At 41.9% G+C, this 13,167-nt stretch overlaps 1 protein-coding gene across 11 annotated transcripts in view; it reads left to right on the top strand.

Annotated features, from left to right (window-relative positions):
• JADE1 (jade family PHD finger 1) overlaps positions 1–13,167 on the top strand; it is a 98,670-nt gene that overhangs the window by 56,484 nt on the left and 29,019 nt on the right. For 9 of the 11 annotated variants that reach the window (XM_072863226.1, XM_072863218.1, XM_072863220.1 and 6 more), the window contains exon 2: positions 8,775–8,852. In XM_072863226.1, the coding sequence (XP_072719327.1) occupies positions 8,801–8,852 (52 nt within the window). In that variant the 5' untranslated portion in view covers positions 8,775–8,800. Of the gene's footprint in view, positions 1–919; positions 1,342–1,421; positions 1,563–8,774; positions 8,853–13,167 lie in introns of those variants that run through there. The other 2 variants (XM_072863221.1, XM_072863228.1) reach the window with 2 other exon arrangements.

The following is a 13,167-nucleotide window of genomic DNA, read 5'->3' as shown; positions in this document are numbered from 1 at the left end:
TTTGTTGACGAGGGAACGGAACGTCACCGGCGGTGTTGAAACGCGAACGTAACGTAACAGAACAACAAGCGCGGGGGAGCGGCGGCAAGCGCCTGAAGTTGCTCGGGCGCCAGTCAGGGTAGCTCCGCGATTTCGCTCTTCCCCCGGGGCCTGGCAAGCAAGATGGGTCTGGGCTGCGGTGTGCCGGAGAACCGCGCTGTGTCTGTGTAACGGTCCCTCCTCGGCCTCCCGGAGGAGGCGAGCGCGGCTCCAGCGATTATTCCACTTGCTGAAATTAGACAAAGCCGCCCTGATGCTGCTGCCGCTGCCACCCTGCCTGTCCCTGGGCTCGGGTGCTTGCCTGCTCGGAGGATGATTTTTTGTTTGTTGCTGGGTTTTTTTTGCTTTTCCCTTCTCGTTGGCGCTCGCTAGTTCATTAACGACAGGCGGTGGGGCGTTCGTTATTTTGGGGAGGGTGGAGGCAAAGGGTGTTTGTTTGTTTGCACCGCCTGCTGGTTGGTTTCCTGTGACAAGAGGTGATACACAGTTTCCAGAACTGTCTGGGAGTGGGAGGAGAGACAGACACAGAAAACGAGCTCAAGTCTCCTCCGTGCTGCTGCTGCTGCTCAATCCGCCAAATCGCCGTCCCGTGTCCCCCCCTCCCCGCTCCCTCCATTGCAGCGTGGAGATGGGGGGGTGGGTGGGGAAGGTGCTTTGGCCGTTTTCGGCAGTGACAGGGGTTTGGGGGAGACGGAGCCGAGCCGGGGGCACCAAGTTTGATTTGCAGCCGGGGCCGAGCGGATTGGTGCGGCCGGCGGCGGGGAGGAGCAGGAGAGGGAGCCGGGAGGAGGAGGAGGAGGGGGCGAGCCGGGCCGTTTCAAATGGAAACCGGCGGCCCTGCCGCTGCCCGGGAAGGTGCCACCCCCGCGGGGGAGGTGTAGCCCGGCGGCAGCCGGCAAGGAGGTGGCTCCGTTTCCTCTCCCCGCCGCTGGCCGTGTCTCGGCGCCTCCGGAGCCGGCGCCAGGAGCCCTCGGCGCGGGCGTTAACGGCCGGCGGGCGCCCGAGGCGCCGCGCGGGTGTGGGCAGCCGCCGCCCGCCCGGCCCGGGAGCTGAGGTGGGATCGCTGCGGGAGGAGGAAGAGGAGAAGGAGAGCAGCCGCCCCGAGCGGCACCCGGCCGGCCTGGAGCCGGCGGGCGTGAGGCGCCGCTTTTGAATTTACTCCTCAAGCCCCGGCTCCCGCCCTCTGGAAAGGCGGCCCTGAGTTGGCAGCCGTTGGCTCGGCGGGTGGCGACCGCTCGTTGGGGTCGGTAGAGGCACTGCTCACCTGTGAGACGATTCAAAAAGCCGGGCGTCCCGGGCAGAGTACGTGCCTCTGACTAACTTCTCCCTCGGTCTCTTTCTTTTCCTTCAGCTGGCAGCTTTATTCTAATAAAGTTTATTAGATGCACCCGTAGGTGAAGTCCGTGGGATCTTGAGACCTGTCAGCCGTCCAGTAAGAACCGGCCATGTCTGACCTGCAAACCGACTGGTTTGTGTGGCTGCACGCAAGCGTTAAAAATAGGTTGCTTCTCCTTGGATAGCTGGTAGGTAGTATTAGCATTTGTGATAGCGTTTAGTTGACATTTTAATGTTAAACAGGAAGATGCTTTCATGCTAGCCCCATTTTTTCTTTTTAGAGAAAGATTTAGCTGTGATTTGGATTAATTTCCTTTTTAAGCGGGTGCTGTCTTTTAAGTAAGTCAAAAGCTGCCCACACTTGCAAACATAAAACCTTCATAAAAGTTACGCAAAAATATGCTTGTTATGATTCTATTTCTAGAGTTTTCTCACACTCAGTGGGATATTGTTGGAACAGCAAGGGTTGTATGTTTTAGTGGCAGGATTTTCCCTCTGGCTTCAGGTACCACTCGCTCCCTGGTTTTGAGCTATGTTTAATACATATGTTTAAAATAAAATAATAATAACAAACTCCCCTTTCCCCTCACAGCTGCAGATTTCCCTTCCAGCTTCTCTGGTTTCATTCCCAATTCACAGAATATAGTAAAAAAACCCAACAACTTCCAGTCTTTCCTCAAATGTTTTCTCCATGTGGTTAGTACTGTTGCTTCACACTCCTGTTTTCAGCTGGAGCTGACCAAGCTGACAGCTTTTTCTAGATGGAAGAGATGAACTGCAATGGGCGCAGGGTGGGTTGAGTTAATTCACGGAGCCCAGTTTATCATTGCTCAAGATTTCGGGCAGTCAGTTTCACCAGTACAGTTTGGGAATAATTTGCTGCCACTGCCCAGGTTGTAAGGTAACATTATTGAGCTGACTTGCACAGGTGCATAAATAAGCATGTGGATTGCTGAGAAGTGTTGGGTTGATAAGTCCAACTTGTGCTTCCGCCTTTCCTTGTGAAATTTTGAATATGTGTGCTGAAGTCAGTAGAAATATTCCTTCTGGAGAACACTCTTGGCCTTGGAACATACTTTTTTGTTTCGTGATACTTGGAGGATTTTGTCTCCAAATTTAAGGTCTGTGGCTTTTTCGTACTGTGGACTGTGCTACGTAATACTGTAGTATTTAATTTAAGAACTCTTTCTGTGTCTTTGTGACTATAAAATGTCGCTATTGAAGCTTTCATAGGTGGTAAAGAGGAATTACAAAGTTTTAGGTGGGTTTTAATAGTATAACTTATTTGTGATGGTGGTGGTTTTTTTTTTGGTCTGGGCATAGAAGGAAAAAAACTTTTTTTTTTCTTGCTGTGTCAGGTGTCGGTTGGTGAAGGCTGGGCTGGTGGCATAAACAAGCTATTTAAAAAGACTACGGTAATAGAAGCCTTCATCTACCATCCGTTTCGTTAAGACGATGTCAGACTTTACTTCCATTTGTACAATAAGCATTTTGAAGTGATTTCTCTTGTACTGGAGATAATTAGGTCTTAGTTTCATTGCAGTTAGTGGGTTACTTTCAGGAAAAGCCAGTTTTTCAGTTTGTCTTCAGGGTGTACATCTGTCATAATTCTGCTTTCTTCCCATTCTGTCTCTGCAGCTGTTCAGTGCAGTTTATTATAGTGACACCCGTTAACACAGTTACAGTTAATTGTCTGTCAGAGTTTGAATTATACACTCTTTTTACCCAGAGGTTTATACAGCCCTTAAAAATACTTTAGTAAGAATTGTGCTATGTAAAACCTTTGACCTGAGCATGTAGATTTTTTCATGTATAATTATTTTTAAAAATCTGGTTCTGTTTAGCTATTTGCATAACAAAGAGTGACACACTTTACATCTTTGATCATCTCTCTACTTGGGGTCAAACTGAATGGAAGAATATACGGTGCTCTTAACTGCACAGTAGTAGCATAAAAAGTTCTGTGGTGTGTTGCACATGGGTGTACATGTGTGCACACTGCCATGCCAATTTTATGGGGTAATGTCTGGACTTCTGCTCCGAGGAAGCTAGGAAAAAGGATTTGGATTTTTTCCACGCTTACCTGTGCAACTCCTGGGACTTCAGTGTGGGAGGAAAAAAGTAAAAGGAAGGATCTTGGCGTTGCTGTCCAGTGTGGTTTTCGGTTTTTGTTGGTTCTTTTAAATTAATCTCTTGCAGAGCTAAGAACGGAGGAGCGTGGTAATGCATACTGGTAAAAATAGTGAATTTGCTGTACTGTGTCGTGTTGCTGATTCTAACCCATTGCACTGTATCTGCCAGCAAATACTGGGAAGTAGGCAGAAATACCTGTATTCCTAACTGTATCTACTTACTTGTGTAGAGTTAGATGTTTTGCTGCTCACCTCCACAAGGATATGTAAATACAAATGTTATTTTGTGGCCTGACATTGATTATATGGATTATCATCTAGACATTTCATTTGCATAGCATTTTACAAGTATTTTGAAAAAGGCTTAGTGCTCTCTCCAAAATACCATAGCCGGAAGAGACATTTCAGGCTTTGTAATCTTGCCTTTAAAAACGATCTGGGCAATTGTACCATTTAAGTCCAGAGTTACGTTTGTATATTTGAAGTTTGTACCTAATCAATGAGTAAAACCCAGAGCTTAGCTTTCAGAGCTAGCAGGATGAAAATGGATGGAAAAGCCACTGGTGACCTGTCTCTGTAAAGCACAGTGCCTTCAGCCCCTGGAGCAGTCCAGCGGAGCACGTTGCAAGCTGTGCCAGCCTCACCAGTACTGCCCTGGCATGGCTAGCTCATCTGAGGGTGCTTGGTGGCTAAAAAGTCGTGGCCTCTGCCCCATCTATGCCATTTATTGCAGTGGTGTGATTGCACGAAGCGCTCTTAGATGCCCTGTCCACCCTTGGAAATGCAGTAACATTGCCAGCAGAGTCATGGCTGTTTCTATAAAGCTGTGTTTGGTTGAAGGCTGGCATTTGCCTGAGTCCACTTGCCCCCCACCAATAAATGGGTAAGTTATAATAGAGTCTTCAGGAGAAATAACTATCCGCATGCTGTGTGTTGGTCAGTCTGATTTCTGAAAGGATGGTTTTAACGTGAAGAAACAATCGTCTTTGAAGGAGATTAAACTGAAACGACATACAGAAGTTGCTGGGTTATTAGGAACTTACATGTGTCACTGAAAACTCAGGGAATGTTTGGCTTGGTGATGCAGCAGCCTTTGTTACATTAGGGCTGCTGGACTCTGTTGTAGCTTTTCAAGTGTTGGGCTTACTCTGCAGGTCAACAATACACAGGCAAATGCCCTTTTGGGGCTGGTGGAAGAATTTGGGAAAAACAGCTGTAGAAATGTTTGTGATAGAAGATACAGTGTTCAAGGGCACTGCTTGGTTGTCTGCTTCCTTGCTTCAGAGAAGCGTTCATTTTGCGAAGGGGGTTGGGAAGTTGTTCTGCGACATGTGTGGGTGCAGTGAATGTTTTGTGGAAACTTCTGGACTAAACAGCAATTATGTGGTTGTGTGCAGTTGTTGGGAATTGAGCTCGGTAACCTGGGTGGTCTCGTCCTGTCCTGCAAGTGTTGCAGGCTGAGTGCATAGTTTTTACTTATTATTGGTAAGGATCTTAAAGCTTGGCTTAAATGTTTCACCCTTTTTATGCTTACATGTGAATTCTCTTGGCTTACAGGCATAGTGTTCGTAGCCAATTTGTACCATTAAACTAGCTGTGGTACAATCAGTCTTGATGAACCTGCCTTTACTTCTGACCCATTGGAATTGACAGACCTACTTCAGTTTCAGAATATGTTCTAATGAGATCAGAATTGGATCAGATCATTGTGTATGCACCTGACTATATTAAGTGTATGTCAAAATAGAGTCAAATGAAAAATACCAACATTTTCATCACTGTGAAGAGTGAGAATTTCAAAGAAAAGTAATATTGCTGGCACTCAAATCTCAGATTAGGAAAGGAAAGAGAATGAGATAAGTAATTTTACTGAAAAGTTTGATAGTTTCTCCATTCTGCCATTTTCAGTATAAAAATACCTCCTTATTTTTAGTTTAAGGATGTCCCATGAAGAATGAGATACTAGTGGGTTTTTGTTTTTGTTTTTTTTTTTTTTCCTTGAAGATTAAAAAAGCATTACTTGACTTCACAGTATTCTCTAAACATGCTGGGACAATGTGTATGTCTGTGGTTGAACAGGGAAAGCCTGCACCTTCAGTCTACACCTAACCATCACTATCCATAATCCGTGTTTATTTTTAATACAGTTCTTGCGTGACTTTGAGGTCACCATGACCTGATAGAAACTGATAGTCTTTGAGGCAGAGGCACTGTGATACCCTTAAGAGCAGCAGCATTTCAGTCTGTGTGGTTGTAATTCTTATTAGCTGTTCTAGTGTTATCCCTAGAACATGTGTTCTGAACTGTGGATATGAACATCTGGTGGGAATGGTTTAAAATGATTTCAGAAGTTGAAAAAAGCTGTTTTATTACTTCTAATGACAAAAATTCTAGGGGGTTAATCTTACAAGGTTTGAGACTTGCTCTAAGAAGCCAAATACTGCTTTTCCATCTGTGATTTGACTCCCTCTAAACTCAGGTTAGGTTCAAAGATGGGAAAATGAGATCTCTGGATTTTAACTTTTTTTTTTCACATGCATCTATAAAGGAATCTCACAGAAGCTTCATCAAATGGGGTATTTCTTTTAATGTTACTTTTGAGAACACAGGCTTTTCAATATGGCCAGCTTCAGAAACCTGGCTAGAGTGGCCAAGGAAATTAGCTGCCTTACCTAATACTCTGTACACCAGGGAGGTGGCTTCTGTTCTGGCTTCTCGTGTTTCCTGAAGAACTGTGGAGAGTGCTTGAATTGGGAGGTGTGAATACCACTCTCTCCCTTAAACAACAACAACAAAGATGTTTAGTTTGTTTTTTAAAGACACATGGTAGGAAGAAGAAGCTTCCAGGTCTTTCCTTATTTTGTGAATTTGCAGAAAGTATGGCTAGGAAGATGAACTCAAAATACACTTATCCAAAAAGATGTGGAGGAACAGAATTTCAAATTTTCTTGTTCGTTGCAAGCTCATGAGTGTGTCTCAGTGTATATGCACTATGTTATTTTGCTTTACAGTGCATAGTACTTTTGAGACCATGTGGGAATGAACCAAGAAGTGAGGATTTTGACTAGGAATATACAAGCTACATTTCTGAGATAATGTAATTTTTCTTTATTTTCTTCCATATCCTCTTTACTTTGTTTATGGGAGATATTTCCATTCTAAGTGAGTGTGTTTTTTTACATTGCTATTGTTAATATTTCTTTCAGTTGCAGGAAAAGTATGTGAACTACTAGAAGTACCTTACAGAATAGATGTTTATCCCCCTGGTTTTGGCCTTGTAGCAGCTAATTGGTTTTTCAGTTCTGTCTTAGCCTGTTTTGGATCTGAATGTTGGCTTTCTGTCTTTATAAGGGATCGTATCAGAACTTGGCTCTGGATCTACTACTTTATACCAGGTCTGTATTCAGATGATTTTGATGGTCCAGGCTGGTCTGTGTGTTTGTTCATTGGCAGCATTTCCGTCTGCCATACACACAAAGTTCTGGTCTGCTTCAAAGCAATTCTTCTGGAGAGAATTCTTCTAGTGCTGTAAGAGGTTGTCATTTATGATTCTTTATTCTCTGGCATCAGACATTGTATGTGAACTTTTACTCTATGAAATGGTGACAAAAAGCCTTGGTGAAGTGAACCATTCAGTTTCTCTTTACCTTCAGTGAGCAAAGTTTGCACCTCAAAACTGTTGTATGTTTCAAGGACAGCCATATTAAATTGCACTCTGGAAAGTCACTCTGTGGGAGGGAGGCTTCCCCCCACCTCTATTTGCATGTATAATATGTAAAAGGAGGCAATCTTGCAATGCTCGGGCTCTTACAACTATATTAAGTTCACTGGAAGTGTAAAATAGAGTCTCAGGTTCAGTTGCTTGTGGTTTGCTAGTGATGATAAAATGAATTCCCTCAAAAATGCTTATTTCTTTTTATATGAATCACTTTTGGAAGAGAAGATATTTTTGTGCTTTTTTGGAAATCGTGTCAGGCTTTGGTTAGGCTTTTTGGGTTTCCTTATTTTGGGAATTAGTCTTATAAAAGTTGAAAGCATTATTGAGTTTACTACAAAGAGACGTGTTCTCAGTGAACAAAGTTGGAGTAGTTAACTGTATACTGAAGGGTAATTGAAAAGAGTTTTGTGGAAAGGTTGCTAGGAAATCCCAACTCACACGAAAATGAGAAGGTTAGATTTTCTGCACCTACCTAGAAGCAAAAAAGTATTTTGGCATCTGACTTCCAGATCTGTGCCCCAGAGGTATGTATGAGGGCTTTGCTGCTAGCAGAACACCCAGACCTTGTTACCACGATTGATGTGTGGCAAGCAAAGACTCAGGTGACTTGATGTGCACCTAGAGTCCTCGTCAGTTTAACCAGTAGATATGCCTTTCTGCACCTGTCTTGTCACGTGTTTTCTGCTCTTCAACTTACACTTTTTAATAGCTTTCTACATGTAAATGCTGACTACCTATTTACAGCTTCCTTAATTTTTCTGAATTTGGTTTCATTGCCCAGAGAATACATGCGAAAATACCAACGCCCAGTGAATAGCAGTTAAAAAGACACAGAACTTTTTGCCTTCACATCGCTGGTTCATGTGCAGTTGAACTCAATATTGCTGGAAGTCTGGCAGTTTGGAGGAGCTTTTGTGTAATCAGTTGGTGATCTGATTCCTGAAAAACAGTTAGTGTTAGGCATGGCGCTAGAAATGTGCCTGCAGGAGGAAGTAGCTCTCTTACCTTAGAGGGTGATGCCTTCCAGGGCATAGAGGATGCATGTTTAGTTAATCTGGGAAAACTTGGCTTGCTACTGCTGCTGTTTCTTTTTTTTATACGTAAGTGGATGACTTTAATCTTTGATTCATAAATCTGGCACTTTAAACAGGAATAAAATGGTTCCAAAAACATACTAGCCAAAGTAAATATTTACACAAGCAGTAAAAATGTTATTGTATTGCAAATCTAGTGTCAGAATGGGCAGGGGAAGTTAAGCACGTTGACTGCAGATATTTAGTGATTTTAAGACCTCTCAGAACAAAATATGCTTTTGTTTTGGGGTGAAAGTGTTGGTGGGGTTGTCATTGATACTCTCCAGTTTTGTTCACCTGCTCGTATGATGACTGCCTAATTAAGCATCCTTGAGATATTCACTGTTCATATTTCAGATGCTGTTTAAAGTTGTTTGTTTTCCTTTGTGTGCTGTAAATCCTCGAATACCATCAGAAACACAACTTGATGACTGTGTATTATTATCTTGGGTTAAGTGCTGTCTCATTGCTTTGCAGGCTGCCTGCTGTTTCCCGTGGAGATCATGAAACGACGTCGGCTTCCTAGCAGCAGTGAGGATTCTGACGACAATGGCAGTAAGTGCTCCTTTGTTGTAGAGTGCAGTAGGTTATGAGTTTGAAAACACGTTTTAATGCAGTATTTTATGTGACAGAGGCATTCTGCATATTGGTTGGACTGGTAGAAATGTGTCTTGTAAGGATCTAGTTTTGAACTCAGTCATTCTGAACACAGGTGGACAGTGGATTCAGGATCCCCCCCCACTATTGACTATACAGTGTTAGTTAATAAGATAAAACAAGAGAAAAAGTTGGTCATGTTCTTCAAAATCCTTGCAAGCAGCATAATTCATCATTACAAGGACAGAACTTGCATGGAGACATCTGCTAACATTGTCCACAGCTTAGTATTTAATAGAAGTTTGCATTAGGATTTTAAATGTGCTTCAGTGTTCTCATACTCTCTTATGCAATGGAAAGGTATGTTGCTTCAAACTTAAGTAGAAAAGATTGATGGTGCATAGAAGTTGTTCCTTACTTCATTTGAAGATTATCTTGTTTGAGGAATAACTTTCAAGACTGGAATTCAGTAGATCAGTAATTTGGATACAAAATATATTTATTTTTTTTAACTGTTTCTGTACTGACATAACTAACACTGAGCTCTGTACGGTATATATATCTCTCGTGTTTGGATTCCAGGGATTGATAATCTTTCATTTAAGCAGGAAAAAAAAGGGGGGGGGGGGAAGATAAAATGACAGTATGGGAAACGTGCCAGGGTGTTTTATTTGCCCAAACAAGCAAGTTGATTGTACTTGACAATAGTGCAGCTTAGCCAGTTGTCAGAGAGATTTTCCTGGTTTTAGTTTGATCTGTCTGGGTGCACATCTTCAAATCTGAAGTCTTTTGTGGGACTTCAGTCTGAAATGTAACAGAAAATGATCAGGGAGGTTTTCCAGATGCTTTTGAAAGCTTTACTCTGAGAATGTAGCCCTGTGCTACACTGTGGTCCTGCACAGGGGACTGCTTCACCTGCATGCATTTCTTAGGTGTGTCTGTACTGCATGGGAGTCTGCTCAGGTATGGCCAAATCTGCACCTGAAAACAACCTTAGGCAAACTATTGCTGAAATGAAGGTGTGATAAAAGGATTGGAGGAGGTGAGAACTAGCAAGCTGATTAGGAGTTAGTCCAAATAAGGATTGAGTAAAATCTGTTAAAGAGGTGTGGGATTTGGCTTGTTTTGGGAGAACTACCTGCAGTCGGGGGATTTTGGAAGAAGAAAAATCCCGTATCAAACCTGTTTTTTCTTGGTTAGAAGTTTACTTGGGGTTATAAAAATTGAAGTTGGTGTGTTTCCTCAAAGGTGACGTGTACTTCCCTGAAACAAAGATGTGTTTTCACTTGTAAAATAGACAAGTAGCAGCTAATGTGATGTCTTTCGTTAGAATTTTGCTTTACCCTTTTTTCATTCCCTAGCAGCTTTATGTAATAGTGTTTCATTTTGATAATAGTGTTTATTTTCACTCTCTTATCTCTTTCTTTTTACTCTTTGATCCCTTCGTATGCCTTGTGTTATAGGCTTTACCAAATAAAATATGAAGCAGATAATCTTGGAATTGAAGTTCTGAAATAGATACAGTTGACTGATCTGTTGCTGATTATAATGCTTGTTTGTAATGTCATTTGATATATAACTATCTGGAATAGAGCTGTTGACTTACTGAATTATGTTTCCAAAAAACTGTATTTTCATCTGTTCCATAGATCAAGATGTAAGAAAATGAGTGAGGAAGAGAAAAACAAACCCTTGCCCTTTTATGATCTCTCTATTTTAAAGCCTAATTAATATGAATAACTATTTGTTGAATAAATTAAATGGCAAAAGGCAGTGAAATTTTAAAAGTATTTTCAAGTAGTGTTTGAAATATATACCACTTTCCTTTCATGACACATTTTTTTTCTTGACTTGATTATGTTTTTTTCCCCTTGTGAAGTTACTGGGCAAATTCAGATCCAGGTTCCTGCATATTCATTCTATTACTATGTACATGTTCAAAAAGATCAAGGGTTAATAATCAGAAGCTGAGATAACATTTAATGTAGGGTCAGCATCTCCAAGGCTTTTTGTCATTCACACTTCCCTCAGAACAATGTCTGATGCTCAGGCCTTTTCTGTCCTCTTTTCCTGTTACAGGAGATACCAGTAGTTCCTTGCAACTATGTTTGAATGTCCAGGGTCTCCCCTTACAGGTTTCACCTTCATTTAATCTTTCCTTGTCTTTAGTAGAATTACTGATTACTCTCACTATGTTAATTTCTGTATTATTACTTTGTCAGTAGTATCTCTGATTCACTGTACTGGTACCAGTGTTAGAAGGGTAAGCAAATTTTGTTGCCTAAAAAATAAAAGGTAAAAATTTCTGTGAATGTCTGGGCTCTGTGTTGAAGGCTTTAAGTTTATCACTAGCTATTTTTCCTTCTCAGAGTTTCAAGAGGCAGAAAACAATTAAATAGACTAGTCTGAGCACTTCAAACAGCCGTCTTCTAATTGAAAAGTTGAAATTTTAATCAACACTTAGTTGGAATCCTATTGCCAAACATCTGCTTCCCTTCAGTCGGTGGCACCTCTTGACCCTCCAGTGTGCTGCTTGCATTCCCATCATACTGAACTCGATAGTCCTTCAGCTTAGAGCTCAGCACTGCTCTCCCTCATCTCGCAAGGTGAGGACTGGGCCTCCAACTGTTGGGTTTCTTCAGTTCTGAAGTTGAGTTTTCATACTGTGTGATCAGGCGTCTCAGATTCATCATGGGTGTCACTGGATAAATGTTGTTGGAGTAACCTGAATGACGATGTGTGTCTGGGGTAGGCTCCAGTGTGTAGACTAGTGCCACCTGGAAAATATTTTGGCATGAAGAAATACACATTTTATTGTATTGAGCTCAGGAACCTGAATATTTAGAAGGTAATAATAATGATGCTACTAATAATGGAATTAATCTAAAAAAGTAAATGAACATACAAAGATTGCTTTCCATTAGATCACTGAACTGACTCAGTTTCCTTGGTAGTCACAAGGTGATAGAAGAACAAACCTCATACTCCAAGCATTAAAAATGTATTCTACTGAAGAGATAAGCATCTCTGTAGTTCTTCAGAGGAAGAAAAAGGTGCTCTCCTTTTGTGAGATGAAAGAAGGGAGAACTGTTTTCATTTAGGGGTGAAATATAGAACAGAAGAACGCTTAACAACATGGCTGCCATCCTAGAGTGTGTGCGTGTGTTTACCGACGTAAGATATTTTAGTGTGGGTGCTTATATATTATTTGCAGTATTTTAAAGCCTTGCAGCTTAGAGACAGAACCTTTCATTTTCTCATCACTTCTTTTGCTCTCTGACTCGATTCTTTCCCAAAAGCTAAGTGCAGACTTCAAGCCCCCAAAAGTGTTTGTGTCCTTCAGCGTAACTACTGAAAATCATCGAGCTGTGTTGCCTTAAAATCAGCGTTCTAAATCCTCATTTAGACATGAGGCCAAAATAGCATATTTGAAGCACTGAGCAAGAGGTGTCAGTGAAAGTTGTGCACAGCAGTTCTGCAGTTAGTCCCTGGATATCTGAGTGTGTTCTCAGAGATTTCGTTTTCTGAAATTATAGGTCACTTTTGAACATTTTATCCATGAAGTATAATTGAATGAAAAATGGCTGCAGGCATAGTTCTGGATTTTGAACATTTGTCTAAATACAGAGGAATGGTATTGGGAGAGGCTTGGGGAAGGGTTTAAGATTATTGGCACCTCAAAGTAATCCTTTTTTTGTCACCTGGCAGCTTGTTAGTTTCTGTCCCTTTCAGATAATGTATTACAGCAACTATAATAGATGTTAGTATTAGCCAGGCCCATCATAAAAGCCTTGTGATGTACATGCCATCTCCTTCAAACCCTGTATTAAGTAAATTAGTAATGTTTACCTCAAACTCGATTACCTCCTTGTTATCTGTCGTGTCTGGCTAGGGCTTTGATAGTTTTTAAGCAATTTTTGTTACATTGTATTTCAGCTTGCTCCTCCATTGCGAAACCTCTGTCTCTGTATGATTCCAGGTCTTACTCTAATTAAATGTTAGATACTGAAGCTGTCTTATCTTTCCTGCTCAGTGTTTGACCTGACTTTTTAGCCTCCTTGGTCTGCAAATCTGCAAAGGTGGTTTGTGCTGAATATTCCATGTGCTTTGTTTCCTGGTGAGATAAAGTTGTGCAGTGGAGTAGTTTCCACTTACAGCTTCAGGGCATTCCTTTTGCACAAATTACTTGGACACGGGGACAGACTGTGTTTGAGACAAGATCTGAAGCTCAGGCAGTTGTATTGCAGGGAGCTTGGGTGAAATCCGGGCCCCC

The sequence above is a fragment of the Ciconia boyciana genome, chromosome 5, assembly GCF_034638445.1.
Source record: "Ciconia boyciana chromosome 5, ASM3463844v1, whole genome shotgun sequence".
NCBI classification, from domain to species: Eukaryota; Metazoa; Chordata; class Aves; order Ciconiiformes; family Ciconiidae; genus Ciconia; species Ciconia boyciana.
The sequence above is the reverse complement of the archived record's forward strand: the minus strand, read 5'-3'. Positions and strand labels throughout refer to the sequence as shown.